The 15,952-nt window shown below is 36.2% G+C and overlaps 2 protein-coding genes across 10 annotated transcripts; one reads left to right on the top strand and one right to left on the bottom strand.

Moving 5' to 3' along the window:
* On the top strand, window positions 1-9,618 carry si:ch73-267c23.10 (serine incorporator 1). Of its 7 annotated transcripts, none has more exons than XM_051103992.1 (11): window positions 1-233; window positions 836-941; window positions 1,672-1,833; window positions 2,097-2,290; window positions 2,484-2,563; window positions 4,413-4,550; window positions 4,631-4,800; window positions 4,951-5,041; window positions 5,266-5,467; window positions 8,340-8,567; window positions 8,712-9,618. In XM_051103992.1, exons 3-11 carry the CDS (start codon window positions 1,753-1,755, stop codon window positions 8,848-8,850), a joined length of 1,323 nt encoding a protein of 440 aa, XP_050959949.1. In that variant the 5' UTR covers window positions 1-233; window positions 836-941; window positions 1,672-1,752; the 3' UTR covers window positions 8,851-9,618. The 7 variants fall into 7 exon arrangements, with proteins under 7 accessions (XP_050959949.1, XP_050959944.1, XP_050959950.1 ...); XM_051103987.1 differs by lacking the exon at window positions 836-941 and adding an exon at window positions 728-778; XM_051103993.1 differs by lacking the exon at window positions 836-941 and adding an exon at window positions 728-792.
* An 808-nt stretch (window positions 9,619-10,426) lies between these two features.
* On the bottom strand, window positions 10,427-15,593 carry tp53rk (TP53 regulating kinase). Of its 3 annotated transcripts, none has more exons than XM_051103995.1 (3): window positions 15,199-15,593; window positions 14,569-14,598; window positions 10,427-11,375 (listed from the first exon to the last, which is right to left on the bottom strand). In XM_051103995.1, the coding sequence occupies exons 1-3, from the start codon at window positions 15,425-15,427 to the stop codon at window positions 10,891-10,893; spliced, it is 744 nt and encodes a 247-aa protein (XP_050959952.1). In that variant the 5' UTR covers window positions 15,428-15,593; the 3' UTR covers window positions 10,427-10,890. The 3 variants fall into 3 exon arrangements, with proteins under 3 accessions (XP_050959952.1, XP_050959951.1, XP_050959953.1); XM_051103994.1 differs by having other exon boundaries at window positions 14,569-14,601; window positions 15,199-15,592; XM_051103996.1 differs by lacking the exon at window positions 14,569-14,598 and having other exon boundaries at window positions 15,199-15,498.
* Between the last annotated feature and the right edge of the window lie 359 nt (window positions 15,594-15,952).

The following is a 15,952-nucleotide window of genomic DNA, read 5'->3' as shown; positions in this document are numbered from 1 at the left end:
AGAACTCCAAGTATGGTTGGATCGGAACTGATACCTACACGAATTTCGGCCAGCATGATATTTTTCAGCATGTTGTGTTAATTTCTAAGGGATCTCCTCTGGATTTGTTTATTCGATTATTATTTTGAATTGACTTTAAAATACTTTAACAGGAGATCAGAGGTATTGTGTCTCTTGCAGAAAGTAACGTTAGGTAAATTATGGGTGCTGCGTTGGGAACCTTGACTAGTTGGGTAAGTCGGTTTACTTTTTTATGTATGTATATATATATATATATTCACATTTTGTTCAGACTGTAATATAATGAAACTTTTGACAAATCAAAGAAAATTTATTAATTTAGTAATGAAAGCAGGACAGGTCAAGAAAATCACCTGTTACTTACGCTCGTGCTTAACTGGATTAGTCATATTGTTTCCTCTAACAGTCAGCAGTGGATCAGTTCAGTTACGTCACGTCAGTTACGTGTACAGTGTATATCGAAATAGTTCACAGGTCTTTAAAGAGTATTCTAGATTTTTAAAAAGACATATTCTAGAGAACTGCTTTTATTTCTGGTGTATTCTAGTGTTGCCCTTAACATCAAGCACATGGTTTAGCTGCATGCGTTGTGCACATGACTTCTCAAGGTGACAGTATTAAGTTGTTTACAACAGACTGAGCTCAGATCTTACATCAGCTGCTTTAAATCTTACTGTCTAATTCATAAAATCTCTTTGCCTGTTAGACCTCCTGCTGCTGCTGTAACATTAACATCTATCCATTCCATATCCTGTGTGTAAGTATGTTAAAGTGAGCAAATCAAGTTAATTTGTCTCTTTTTTGATCTACATAGTAGGCTACTTCGTACTACATGTAATCATGAAAACTGAAGTTCTTACATTTACATTCAAGCATTTGGCAGACAATTTCACCCAAAAGTGACATACATTGCATTCAAGGTAAACATTTTTATCAGTTTTTGGTTTCCCTGGGTACTGAACCCATGACTTTGGTGTTGCCATGAGTCTTATTTTTAAATAACTTGGTATAGGTAATCAGGTAATGCTATCAGAAAAGTAATGATATACAGCATGTATAAATATGTCCAATATCTCATGTTTTTGTTCAGCAATGAAAAAAAACGCCATTCTGATATTTAAATTGCCAGTTTGTCACAACTGACCAACTTTCTGTGACAAATTCAAATGTTCTCATGAGGTTATGTTAACACCGATAGTTGTTACTACGAAATATCATGCCTAGTCATAGAACAAAAAGAATGCTGAACATTGGATAACATGATTAACATACCTCAAATGCTAATTTACATATTTAATACCATCATGTAGATAAGCAGTAGTATTCCATATTATGATCCAGCTAAAAAAATATACAGTCTATTAAAAGTCTACACACCACTGTTAAAATGGCAGAGTTTTGAGATTTTTCATCTTTAATGTGAACTTGAAAAAAACAACATTCAAGTAAAAAACAAAGACAACCTGGTTGCACAATGTGAACACCCCTCAACCAGTACTTGTATGAAGTATCTGTTGTTTTTAAAATAGCAGGAATTCTTTTCGTATTATCATCTTGATTTGTCTTTTTTTTTTTTTTTTTTTTTTTTTTTTTTAAATCTTACTTATAAAAGAGCATTAGATTGAGATGGCTTTTTTCTTTTTCCTTAAGGTTTCTTGCCTTTGCAATTGTGCAGCATGTCTTAGATGCAGATGCTGCCCACAGATCAAGAAGTCTATTGTAACCCGAATCATGTATGCCTTCATCCTTTTGCTTGGCACCATCATTGCCTGTGTCATGTTGTCACCTGGTGTTGAACAACAGCTTAAAGGAGTAAGAATTAATGATGCAGCATTATGAAACATTAGTAGACTCAAGTAATGTACACCAAGAAGGGTTTTTATATTGTGTTGTAATATTTGTAAAATTATTAATCAAATGCTCAAGAAGATTTTTATCTCTTATGTTGCGATAAAAGATTATAAACGAAAACATATTGTTTGTAGTTAATTTGACAATGAAAGTTGGTGAAGGTTTAAGGTTTATGGATGCTAAAAGAATTTAAGACATTAATAATTACATTTCTTCATTCTCAGATCCCTGGTTTTTGTAATGGAGGAGCAGGATCCAGTATACCAGGAATTGAGGCCAATGTTCAGTGTGAGATTTTTGTTGGTTATAAGGCTGTGTATCGGGTTTGTTGTGGCATGAGTTTGTTCTTTCTCACATTCTCCCTGCTCATGATCAATGTGAAGAACAGCCGAGATCCCAGAGCTGCAATCCACAATGGGTTAGTCCATTAAAATGTGGACCCATTTTCTACTCAAATTCAAGCTGTCAATTACTTATAAACTAGAAATTCTTCTTGTTGATTTGATTTAGAATATGTGTAACCTGTTTATTGCTAAACCACAGTTTGTAAAAATGAATACTAGTGTTTTGTCATGCTGTGAAACTACTGAGACATCTCTGTATTTCATTAGGTTCTGGTTTTTCAAGTTTGGAGCCATGGTTGCTGTCACTGTTGGTGCCTTTTATATTCCAGAGGGGCCTTTTACCCGAAGTAAGAATTGAACTCATTTTATAAATCTTAAATGAATCAAATGTCCAAGTTGATATCTGTCATCAGATGGCTACACTGTAAAAAACAATTTGTTGAGTCAACTTAAAATAATTTGTAACCTGGCTGCCTTGAAATTTTAAGTTCAGTCAACTCAAAAAAAGTTTGTTCAACTTGAAATGTTAAATTATACTAAGTGACAACTTAGATATTTGAGTTGAATCAACTTAAAATTTTAAGGCAGCTGGGTTACTTACCCATCTGTTAAGTTTAGCAAACACAAATATCTAAGTTGTTACTTAGTACAACTTAACATTTCAAGTGAATAAACTTATTTTAGTTGACTGAACTTAAAATTTTAAGGCAGCAGGTCAACAAATTATTTCAAGCTGACCCAACAAATTGTGTTTTTTATTTTTTACAGTGTAGTGATGAGACATGTTAATAATAAAGTGTTTGTGGAAATCATTAATTTTGCAACTGACCCTTTGCTAAGACTCAACTTAAAGAGGTAGTTCACCCCAAAATGACAGTTCTGTCTTAAGTTACTCACCGTTATGTCTTTTGTCAATTTTCAAAACATTTTAATGAAACCTAAGAGATTTTGTACTTCAGAAAGTTAATAGGAAAATCTTAAAATTGATATATTAATTGAGTGGTTTAATTCAAATTTTCTCAACACAGTCACTTTACATTATGCATCAGGGAAGCATGTTTCTGTTTACCATGTTTGATTTGCTCTGTTAATCATTGTTAATAAGCTTAAATTAATTATGCGCTTCATATAAACCACTTGAAACCACTAGTCTTGATTTAGCTAAACCACTTGATACATATTGCTTTAATATTTATTGATTTAAACCAGTTGAAACTTTTAAACCAGTACTTTTACTGTGTTTTCATACTTTTTTAACAATGATTTAACAATGAATTTTAATCTCTATTTCTATTTATTTATTTATTTGGCATGGACTTTCAATGGAAGAACAGAAGTTATGGGTTTGCAGTGACATTAGGATGAAAAAATTATGATAGAATTTTCATTTTTGGGTTAACTATTCCGTTGAACTATCATAACGTACAGCTATTGCTGTCCCATCAAGCTTTTTATCATTTCTGTTACATAGATGTTCTTTGTGTTTAGATAATTTTAAATAGCATTGATATTTCTAGGGCAATTATTGTGACTCATGATATCCAGAGAATATACATTACCTTTTCCAACTCTTTAATTAAATCTTACAAATTGCATGTTGTCTACTAAAATATGCATCAGCCCTCATTCCTAAATACACATGTATAGCAACAGCAAGGACACCTGTTGTTCTAAGGTAAACTATTGTTACTAATCATTTAAATATTTAGATATAAATATTTATAATTATTTAGGTCATCATACAGGTGTGCAGATAACAGGTAGTATATTATGGTAACTAAGGATTTCACAGTATAGTGAGTGATGTGGAAGCTTTAAGAATGGATCTGTTGACTCTTTTCATATTGATAAGCATCTTGTTTTTGATGATGTTACTGCATGGACTCATTGAAGGGTCAGTTCTGTGCAAATTACACACTGCAGCTTCAATATTGCTAATGATTTTTACTTTGTGGAGGAATTTTTATTCTGTTTATAATTATTGATAAAAGTATTTACTTACTGAGCAGTGCTTATGCATCACCTCTAATGGCAGTGAACTGTTAAGTTCAGTTGAATGGGCAAAGGAAAAACAAGGTGTGCTTTTCGTGTGTTTTTGGAGGCCTGCATTAATCATGTTCTTTATTCTTCATGCCCAGCTCAATTTGGGTTTTCACAAAATTTCCTGAATGTGTTAATTTATGTATTTTTCTTTAGTGTGGTTTATTGTGGGAAGCTGCGGAGCATTTTGTTTTATCCTGATTCAGCTAGTTTTGCTTATTGACTTTGCCCACTCGTGGAATGAGTCCTGGGTTGATAAAATGGAAAAAGAAAACAGAAAGAGGTGGTATATAGGTAGGTATATGTTACATACTGTATGTAAACCTATTTGTCATAGTATTTATAGTGAGTAATTTAATGCTCCTTCCTCCTAGCTTTGCTGTCAGTAACAGGAGTGAACTATATTCTGTCCTTCACGGCTGCAGTTCTCTTCTATAACATCTATACTCAGCCAGAAGGATGTGTGCTTAACAAGTTCTTCATCAGCTTCAACATGTTATTATGTGTCATTGCTTCTGCTCTGTCTGTTCTGCCCAGAATTCAGGTATTTACAGTTACATTTTTTACAAAGCCAAAGCAACATATTTTTTCGTAAAGGCATTTGCTAATGGGATATTTCAATTTTTGTTAATCATTTATGGTCACTGTGTGTCCCTTTGTAAGTACAGTGAAATGAGATTGTGTATAATTCTAGGAATATCAGCCCAGATCTGGTCTTCTTCAGTCATCCATTATGACTTTGTACACCATGTACCTTACCTGGTCAGCCATGACCAATGAGCCAGGTTAGTAACTTCACAAAGGTTTTTATACATATTGGACCCTATAATACACCTGGTGCAATGCGGCGCCAGGCGCTGATTTGTGTTACACCCAAAACACACCCATGACTCATTAAGAGAATAGGGACAACACTTTTAGAGCATCATATTGCAGAACATATTGCAGAAATTCATGAGTTTGCTTTCAAATAAATGAATTTGTATGTGTGTCCTTCCCTCATCTCCAGACCGCATATGCAACCCGAGTCTGATCAGCATCTTTCAGCAGATCACGTCCTCCACAGTCACCCCACTGGAGATCGAGAACCAGACTGCTGTCATCATTGTAGACATAGAGGAAATTGTGCCATCTGCCCCATATTTGCAGTGGTGGGACGCTCAAAGCATTGTCGGATTGGCCATTTTCGTTCTCTGCATTTTGTATTCAAGGTACAGTGTTTTTAATGTGATATATACAGTTGTGGTTTGGAACTCTTTTTTTTAAATAATCCATAATTTTCAAGTGTTCTCTTGTGGCCACATCAAGGTTGGCTTCAAGGGCCTCGGACACTGAAGTGTATGATAACACAATTATGTGTGGTGGAAACAGGAACATTAAGGTCTTTGGCAATGTGCTTGTAGCCTTGAGATTGTCCATGCTTGGCTATAATCTTTGCTTTTTTCTATTGTCTGATTATGAAACTGGTTGAATATGTGATTTTTGTACTGTAGGCACATAAGTGTAATGTAAAAAAGGATTTTCTTCAAAAGGGGCATTTTTGGGTGTTTTTAGGGGAAAGATTTAATGATTTCTTTTGTATCAGCTGCGCACCAAAGCAAGATGTGGATTTCAGAAAATGTCAGTTATAGTAGTAGTGTCACAATAGTAGTGTCATAATACGCTGTTTAGGAAGCACGCAGGAGGCACAAATGAACGTAAACAGTCATTAATGATGGAAATGCAGGGGTAAATCCACAATAGGAGCAGGCACAAACACACGTACATAACTGGTAGACCTGACAGGAACAAACAGGAACTTAAGTACACTGGGTAATTGGGGAAACACAGGGTAATAATCAAACTAAACGAGGACAGGAACATGAAAAAATAAGGAAAACCAGGAACAGAGACAGGGGCAAAATAAGACAAAACAGGTCCATGATCCTGACATATCGCCCCCTTCCCGGAAGGTGCGTCTTTGCACCGTAGACAATAACAGAGGGAGGCATAAGTGGTAACTTGGGCGGAGGCTCAAGAGAAGGACGTACACTCGGGAGGAGGACAACGAACAGAGTCCATGATGGAGACGACGGAGGGAGGAGCCAGGGAGATGACAGGAGGGACTTGGAGCAGGAGGAGCCAGGTGGGACCCAGGCCACAGTCATGATGACGGCCCACGGTGGAGCTGATGGAGCCATGGAGGAGGAAGGGCCGACGACTCCAGGGGGGCGACCAATGGCGGCGGTGCAGAGCCGATGAGCCAGGGTGACAAGGAGGATCTGGAGGGCCAAGGTGGAGCTGATGGTGCCGGCGACCGACGTGGAGACGTGGATCCGGGAGACTGCAGTGGAGCCAGAGTGACAGAGGACAAAAGTGGTGCTGGAGGGACAAGGCACAGCCGGAGGAGTGGAGTCCCAAGGCACAGGATGATCGACGCCAAGGCCAAGGCGGAGCCGGAGGGATGAGGGAACCCGATGGAGCCAGTGGATTGCCGGGCTACGGCGAAGAGGAGGGAGCTAGGAGCCATGCTGGAGCTGCTGGGTCGACGGGTCGAGGCGGAGTCCTGGACTCTGAGGCTGGAGGCGGAGATAGAGATAGAGGATCCTCTAGCCGTAATGCCGATGGAGACTGGCAGACCCGCGGTGAGCCCACCGCACAGAGCTCCTCTCCGCGATCTCACTGATGTTGGCTTTCTCCCTTGTGGCAGCCGGCTCTCGCACCTGGACTGACGTTACTTGCAGCTCCGGCTCTGTGGCGATCCATTGCTCTGTCGCTCCGAGTGGCAATGGCTCGCCGACTGCAGTAAGCTCAGGCTCTCTGTCAGTGGTGGGCTTGGGCTACTGCTCCGCGCAGCGGGGAGATGGTGGGCTGGGCACTGGATCGGGAGTGGAACTCTCGCCAGTGTCCATTCCACAAAGGTGGCAAAATTCGCTTCAGGGCCATCCTCGGACGACGGCGCTCAGCACACGGGGTTCAAACTGGCGTTGTAGAACGCACGTATAGCGCGTTGTCCGGGTAGGTGGTGAGGCTTGCGAGGACCAGAAACAGTCTGGTGTGGCCCTCGAACGATTTCTACCCCCTGCTCCAGCAGGAGGAGGAGGTATTCCGGGGGAAGGAGGGGATCCATGAGGGGAACACTACGGAAACAACCGTACAACAAACTGTGAAAAAACGGGAAACAAAAACGGCACGGAGTTAAGTGTTTTCAGTCAGGTCTTCTGTCACAATACGCTGTTTAGGAAGCATGCAGGAGGCACGAATAAACGTAAACAGTCTTTAATGATGGAAATGCAGGGGTAAATCCACAATAGAAGCAGGGCAAACACACGTACATAACTGGTAGACCCAACAGGGGAGAAATGAACAAACAGGAACTTAAGTACACGGGGTAATGGACCCTTTTCACAAGCCTGTGATGACGCGTTTTAACGGTCATCGTCATCATCATCATAAATCCTTTAAAATTTTATAGATTTTGGTTTTTAAAAATATGTATGTGCATTTATAACACTACACTTTGTATTATACCACCTTTTCATCAAGTTACAAAAAAACTAGTTAATGCTATGCGAGGGTGTTTCTAATGCCGCGTCTATGGGGGAGGGACGGTAAATTTGACATTGTTCTCTCTTCTGACTGCCGATATCTCTCTAAATTTTTTCCTTTGATTAAAAGTTGTGAAAACACTATAGTGTAGTTTTTCTTTTGCTATTTGAGCAAATGTGAATGCAAAAAATATATCTGTGGTACTCTCCCATTCATTGCTCTTGGATTTTACCCAACTATGATGACTTCCGCTATGAGAAACCCAGAAATGTGAGAAAGGTCCATAGGGGAAAACCAGGAACAGAGACAGGGGGAAAACAAGACAAAACAGGTCCATGATCCATACAAGTAGCCACTACTGTATTTGAAAATAAAGATGATGAGTGTGAGTAAAATGAAGAAGTGTGTGTCCAAGCTTTTGACTGGTAGTTTAAATAGATTAATAAACATTCTTGAATACTCTCTAATACTTGAACACAATGATGTTGAACACAACAAGTATCCAAATTGGCCATATTACAGTTCTAATGCTTATGCCATTTTTTCTTTTTACAGTATACGCTCTTCCAATACCAGTCAAGTTAATAAACTAACCTTAGCAGCTAAAGATAACACAGTCGTGGATGAAAGCTGCACAGTAAGTCCTGAGATAGCAGAAGAGGTTACAACACCAATTGTGGAGGACAATGAAAGAGACACTGTTCAGTACAGCTATGCTTTCTTTCATTTCATGCTGTTTCTGGCATCCCTTTACATCATGATGACTCTCACCAACTGGTACAGGTGTGTGACTGCAGAGCAACAAGGAATATTTCCCAGTGATCACTGATTTTTTTAATTTAAGTAGAAAAGTAGGCTCACACACAATAGCAGGTGTTTTATGTGATTATATGCTGTATGATAACACTGATTTTATTGTCAACCCAGTCCTGATGCAGACTACAATGCCATGACAAGCAAGTGGCCAGCAGTGTGGGTGAAAATCTCATCAAGTTGGGTCTGTCTCACATTATACACCTGGACTCTGATCGCTCCTATGATTCTCACCAACAGAGACTTTACCTAGATGCATTTCTGCAGTACACCTTTAAAAATAAAGGTTCCTTATTAGCATCGATGGATCCATGAAGAGCCTTCAACACCTCCGGGGAAATCTTTCCATTGCACAAAGGGTTCTTATAGAAGGAAAAAGTTTATTGAATAATTATTCACATTGAAGAAAAAAAAAAATACTTCTTTTAAGAACTTAACTGAATGGTTCTATTCCTACAGAATCCACCTTTTAAAACATTTTGTAAGAGTGTAATGTTCTACAGCCTTGATGCTATTATGAAAATACTTTGTTTTTTGTTTATATGATTTATTATTTTATTTATTTATTTATTTTTTTAATTTATTAGGATTTTATTTTTGGACCATTTTGCCTATGAACCTAAGCATGTGGTTAGGATGTTCTCTTGTGCCTAGTTTTTTTTTTTTTTTTTCCCCATATCACCTTATGGCTTTAGATAAAACTTTTTGATTATGGTGCATTTGTATTTTTGATTTACACTGAGGAAAAAAGTTTTTGTTTCTTCTGTTGGTCAGGCTAAATCTGCTGATCTTTGTATTTTTGTATCTTTACTGCATGTTTTGTTTTATATAAAAAAATGCTATATTTTCATTGTAAATCGTAAATACATTATTTCTGATACAACCAGAGGCAGTAATGCAACATTGAGAATGCAAATATATTTTGGATAACTATCACGTTTTTGTACAACAGAAAAATTCTGATATCATGTAGCCTACTACGTGTTAGCGAATAAACATTGTAAATACATTCTTAAATATACTAATGATGTTCTACGTTGTTTTGTTTTTTTTTTATTTGGAGATAAATTAAAAAGTAGTGAACATTGTTACAATTGCCATAATTGATACCATTACGACAGCTCTACCTTCATGTTTCAATCTGCTGGACATCTTGTCCTTTTCACCCAGTGCTGGGGTGATGTATCCTGGTCTTAAAGCAGAAGGAGCTTGATGCTAATTTTTTTGAATAATAATCAATCCACAAATCTGACTTGTGATACAGCCTAAAATCATAAACTGGTTCCTTAATTGAGCCTGGTTTCTTCCAAAGTTTGTTTCTCAATTTCCAATGGAGTTTGGGTTCCTTGCCATGATCAGCATACGGTTGCTAGTTGGGGTTTAAAAGACACTTATATTCAGTGGTATTATCGATTTAACACAATCAGAAGAGAACAAAACTTGAACTGAATTGCTGGAAGATGATAATACTGTCTTCTGCAGAGCGCTTCATAGTTTAATCACACTTGCTTAATTGATTGAATCAACACATCTGTAGAGCTGCCTATATCGTTGTGTATTTAGTGTATTGTAAATTTGAACTGAAATGAATTTGACATAATTGATGTGGCATAATCAAAGTGAACTGACTTAGTAATGACACATTGTCTTTGTAGAGAATTTAAATGTATCTTGTATTTGATTATTTCCCTGCATATTACTGTGAAGCTACCTTGAAACAATCTGCACTGTATACACTATTGTTTATATAATGCTCATGTTACTTGACCATCACTCATGATGAATGTCCAGAAACTGTATATTACAAATTTAAATGCACATTAGAAAAGTGAAATTTGAATCCAGTTTTTATTGGTTCCATTTCCAGGTCTTTGAAGCACGCTGAACATGTTTATTTACATGTTTAACATCACACATATTTTTTAGGTGGGCTAAAAAAAAACAGTGGCATTTTTTGGGTAATTACTATTGCACTACATTTACCTATAGATGAAACCCGGTACAGTAAGAAAAAAAAAAGATAACTCTGTGACCAACATTCAACCAGGGGGTACATACATCAGCTGGAATCAGTAGATTTCCACATGTGAATCAGTCTTCAGACAAGAGTGTGCATTTGTCTGTTATGCATCCAGATTGAATTGGAGAATTTGTTTAAACCACTCATTACGTTGTTCACTGTGTCAAAAAAAACCCTACACATTCATAGACTTCAAAGATGACTACACTTCCAACATCAAACAAGCTTGTAGCAAATCCTGTGTAACAATTTTAATATACTGTTTAATGCACTTTATCCAACCATAGACCTCTTTCGTCCTCTCAGCCGAACTTCATCTAGTTTCTTGATGACTGCAGAGGACTTTTTTGATGAAGCAGTGTAACTTTTCAGAAGTCTCTCAAACAAAGTCTCTGTTTTGGGATGAGTGCTGAGAAAAGCTTTCTCCAACACGTACAAGTCAACTCCCTTATCTTCTGGTAGAGCAGAAATATAACTCAACCCAAAGTCAATCAGAACCAGCTTAATATTTTGGTCTTCAGCTCCACTGACCAGGAGCATGTTGGAGGTTGTGAGATCACCATGGATGACATCTTCATCATGCATCTGAGCCAGGATTTCACCAATCTTGTCTGCTAAAGTCTGGAGATGCTGTGGGTTTTGTTCTAAAGCTTGAACGGATACAATGTGGTCTCTTACTGACACTGAGTGAATAATATCCTCCAAGAAAATGCAGTGAGTGGTGTAGTCAACGAAATAAACAATGGGTGCGTTGATACCTGCGGAAGAGAAAAGAGTCATAAACAATAGATGTAAATACATTTACATTTGTTCATTTAACAGATTAATAATCTTAATATAGAGTACAACGGGCCTAAAGGCGCCTTTGATATTATTTTCCTCTAAACCACTAGATGGCACAAAAACGTGCTGTAGCACTTTCTAAAACATTCACTTTTCACATGCAAATTTGTCTGATCCTTGATGCAATCGCGGGCTGCAGCACAAAGTTGATTCTGTGCTTTCTTGATCTCATATTTGATGTTTTTTAAAATGTAAATGAGAATCACTAAAATGGATGTATATAGGATGTATATCTTTTGAGACAAATGTCGTCTTAATGATTTTCAGTTTTGTTTAAGATAATTGAAGCAACCGTTTTTAAATAATAAAAGAACATATAAAAATATGGTATTTGGAGTAAAACGTGCCGCTGCTGTTGGGGCTAAAAGGCACAATAATTTACGTAATAATTAATAGATGGCACACTCTTCCATTTGTTGACCTGACCAGTGTTGGGGGGTAACGCATTACAAGTATTGCGAGTTACGTAATATTACTTTTTTCAAGTAACCAGTAAAGTAATGAATTACTTTGGAATTTCCAAAAAACATCTGAGTTACTTTTTCAAATAAGTAACGCCAGTTACTTTTTTCCCCATTTATTGATTGACAAGTCTCCTGTCGGGAAATTGGGAGTAAACATGATGTTACTGTATTCTAGACTAAATGCATTAATTCATCTCACTCACAAAAAACAGATTCAGTATTCCTCAAAATGAATAAAAACAGTGAAATGCAAACTCAAAATATGACGCAACCCTGCAATAATTAAAAATGTTAAATAAAACAAATATCTTTTATGTATTTAATCCCATTTTATTAACCAATGTCTTTGCTGCTGATCTTCGATGATGCAATTCAGCCATACTAATGAGCAAAAATTACTTTAGATAAACTAACATTTGTGCTTCATTTTTTATAGCTGAAGAGTGATCTCCTGCATAAATGTATTTTTTTTCTATTTTTCTTTCTGTCTTTTCTTTCAGCCTGAGGTGAATTCATTTCACTTTTGGTGTAAAAGGGCTTTTACATTAGAATTGTTTTATATTAAAAACAAAGAAGCAAGCCCTGCCCAGATATAAAAAGTAAAGCAAAAGTAACGTAACGTAGGGCTGCACGATTAATCGCACGATATTGTGAGGCGCGCTTAGTCAATGAAGCCGGTACTTTGATTAGTAGTAAAGCTCCATCACGTGCGTTCAGATGGAGCGGCAATTAATACACAGAGCCGTAAATCACTGACAAGCTACGCCAAATCGTGCTCATAATCGCAGATGAATCGCATTCGATTATGAGCGCGATTTGGCATAGCTTGTCAGTGATTTACGGCTCTGTGTATTAATTGCCGCTCCAGCTGAACGCACGTGATGGAGCTTTACTACTAATCAAAGTACCGGCTTCATCGACTAAGCGCGCCTCACAATATCGTGCGATTAATCGTGCAGCCCTAACGTAACGCATTACTTTCCAAGTAACGCAAAATTTTAATGCATTACTTTTAAAAGTAACTTTCCCTAACACTGGACATGACATGGTTAGATTCAGATGGTAAATATCATATATTATGTTGGGTGTCTATCTTAGAGATAATCACCATGTTTAGAATGAAATCATATTTAAAAACATGATATTTATCATTTCATATAATAAAATATTTTTTGTTACTACTGTACAGCTATATTAAACTATTATGGGATTTTTAAAATGATTTTATTTCTGTGTTTTAAGAAAATATACTTTTTTTTATAATAACATTTTAATGGCAATATATTTATTGTACAAAAATTAATTAATTAATTAATTCATTCATTAAAAAAAATAGGAAGAAAAATTAACTTTGCTAAAGTGATTGTTTTGAACAAGTATTAGCTTAGACATTATTTAAAAACAACAACAACAACAACAACAAAAACACATTATTTTAGCTGAAGTATTTACATCAGTACACGGGGTAAAAGGCCCACCTTGCCACCTTATACATTTCTAAGATTTTAAATCAAATTAAATGACTTGTATGATTTATTGTTACACAAAATATTTTGCTCCATAAATGTTCAATACAAACATATATATTTTTTCTACAATTATACATTTTTAGGTGCAGTGAACGGCACTTTTTTTTTCTTAAGGTGTACCTTTAACCCCGATGCACCCTATATATGATTGTACTTCTATGCAGTGTGACAAAAAAAAAAATCTTTTGTTACCCCGGAGGACCCTTTAAAATCAACTAGAAGGCAAATGCATTTAAAAAAAAAAAAAAAAATCTGAATATATATATATATATATATGTGTGTGTGTGTGTGTGTGTGTGTGTATGTATATGTAATCCAGACCAATGCTTAATTAAAACAACAACAAAAAAAAACAATTAAAAAAAATAAAACAACAACAATAAAATCAGAATAAATGTAACCATATAAAAAAGAGATTGCTACAATATTTACAGCTGTTACTGACTGATAATGAACAAATTATTTTTATTATCATCATCATCAGACAACCCAAACCGGTTTCTTGATTTGAAACAGTATAACTCATTAGAACATGCAGAAGTTAATTTTTCTATTTAGATATTTATTTTGTTAAGGAAAGTTAATGGTCTGGTTTATATAGTATATATAGTAGTATATATAGTGGCAAGATTAAAACTATTTTCTGATGCTTAAAGATGCTTTCACACAGCATCTTTAGGTTATAGTAACATTAAAAATTCAAATCCAGATTTTGATTTTCAAAGATTTATTATAAAAACTGATTATTTTTTTCAGTTCTCAGGGTCTACGCTTAAAGAAATTTAAGAGCACAGTCAAAATTTCAGGAGCACCTTCTAATCAAGAATCCAAAAATCTGATAAAAAAATTAGCCTTCCCATTATGAGGTAATATTTGACTCCTTATAGTGAATTAAAGGGGGATTTGGTTTTTACCTTTGTAATGGCATTTTTGTAACTTTATTAAAATAATTTTTTAATAATATATATTTTTAAAGCTTTAAAATATTATATATATATATATATATATATATATATATATATATATATATATATATATATATATAAAATTTCTCCTTTCTTCATTAAAGCCTTCAAGGGATAGTTTACCCCAAAATGAAAATTTAAGTTACTCACCCTGAAGTTGTTCCAAACTTGTTCTTTCTTCTGCTGAACACAAAAGAAGATATTTTGAAGAACGCTTGTAACGAAAAAGTTGGTGGTAGCCCTTGACTTAGTATGAAAAAAAAAAAAAAAACAACTATCGAAGTCAAAGGCTACCAGCAACTGCTTGTTTGCCTACACTCGTCAAAACAACTTTTTTTTTTTTTTTGCATTCAACAGATAAATAAAAATTCTTGCAAGTTTGGAACAACTTGAAGGGGAGTAAATAATGGCTAAAATTTAATTTACTCAAGACTCTGTACTTCAAGTCTTGTGCACAGACTTTTTCTTCAAACAAGGTTAAAGTAAGGTTATTCTTTGTTGAGCGTATTGTTTAAATAAACTGACAAAGACGTAATTTTATGCCTGCCAATATTTTGAATATCTTGATCTTGTTGGGGTACAGATTGTACAGATTGTATAAGTATTTGAATTTACATTTTTACATTAACCAAGTTAAAACAGTTCACTGTTAGAGCTATTTTAGTGAACGTGAATATGTGAGTGTAATGTTCGCAGTACACTTTTTATTATTATTATTATTATTATTACAACAGCACTCGCTTGCGGTGTGCGGGCAGGATCTGGTTGTTGTGTACTAACCTGCTCTTCTGCATCGCAGTATGGATCGCACCTCTTGTGTGGTTCTGCGGCGCGTCAGTTTCTCATCGACGTCAGGGTGGCGATATAGTTTTGGGAATCTCTCTTTAATGATCACGGACCGACCCAAAAACGTACCTCGATAGACACGGGCTTCTGCGCCCTGTTTAATCATCTGTGCCTCCTTCAAATACGACGGCACACTTGCTTTTACAGAGTCTGAGTGGGCCATATTCCAATCTAACCCTATGACATATGGCCATGTGCTCTCTGCTTCCGGAAATAAAACGCTACTCTTCTTCTTCTTTATATTTAATGGCGGTTGGCAAACCAGCTTTTCCGCCACTTACCGGGGTGGAGTGTGAAGTGTTAACATAAAAAACTCAAAACTCAGTAATCAGATTACTTTTCTTTAAATACTCTAATAGCGCTTTAGTCACTGTTAAATTACCATCTAGCAAGCTCTTCAATGTTAACTTTTTTAGTCCTTCATTCTTCATTTCCTCTGTGAGCTGAGATCTTTTTTCATTGTAATCAGCACATTTGAGAAGTACATGTTCAACTGTTTCTGGAATTCCACATATACTGCGCAATCCTGTATCGTGTTTACCTATTTTAAAAAGTGATTGCTTCAATGCACTGTGCCCAATGCTAAAACGCTACTTACTCTTCTTCTTTTATTAGATACACAAGCGCATACCGCCACCTACCGTTGTGGCTTTTTTATTTGCATCACCCCTTTGCATCACCGCCAGAG

Source organism: Labeo rohita, unplaced genomic scaffold (assembly GCF_022985175.1).
Source record: "Labeo rohita strain BAU-BD-2019 unplaced genomic scaffold, IGBB_LRoh.1.0 scaffold_61, whole genome shotgun sequence".
NCBI lineage: Eukaryota > Metazoa > Chordata > Actinopteri > Cypriniformes > Cyprinidae > Labeo > Labeo rohita.
The sequence above is the reverse complement of the archived record's forward strand: the minus strand, read 5'-3'. Positions and strand labels throughout refer to the sequence as shown.

Bases quoted from the DNA above. Each gene is read 5' to 3' on its own strand.
- si:ch73-267c23.10 (XM_051103987.1), top strand. From the start codon at position 201: ATGGGTGCTGCGTTGGGAACCTTGACTAGTTGG. The intron at 779-1,671 runs GTAAGTATGTTA...TTTTTCCTTAAG, and splicing joins ATCCATTCCATATCCTGTGT to GTTTCTTGCCTTTGCAATTG. The intron at 5,468-8,339 runs GTACAGTGTTTT...TTCTTTTTACAG, and splicing joins CTCTGCATTTTGTATTCAAG to TATACGCTCTTCCAATACCA.
- tp53rk (XM_051103994.1), bottom strand. From the start codon at position 15,427: ATGGCCCACTCAGACTCTGTAAAAGCAAGTGTGCCGTCGTATTTGAAG. The intron at 14,602-15,198 runs GTTAGTACACAA...TTTTGTGTTCAG, and splicing joins ACTGCGATGCAGAAGAGCAG to CAGAAGAAAGAACAAGTTTG. The intron at 11,376-14,568 runs GTGAGTAACTTA...TCTCTTCCGCAG, and splicing joins AAGTTTGGAACAACTTCAGG to GTATCAACGCACCCATTGTT.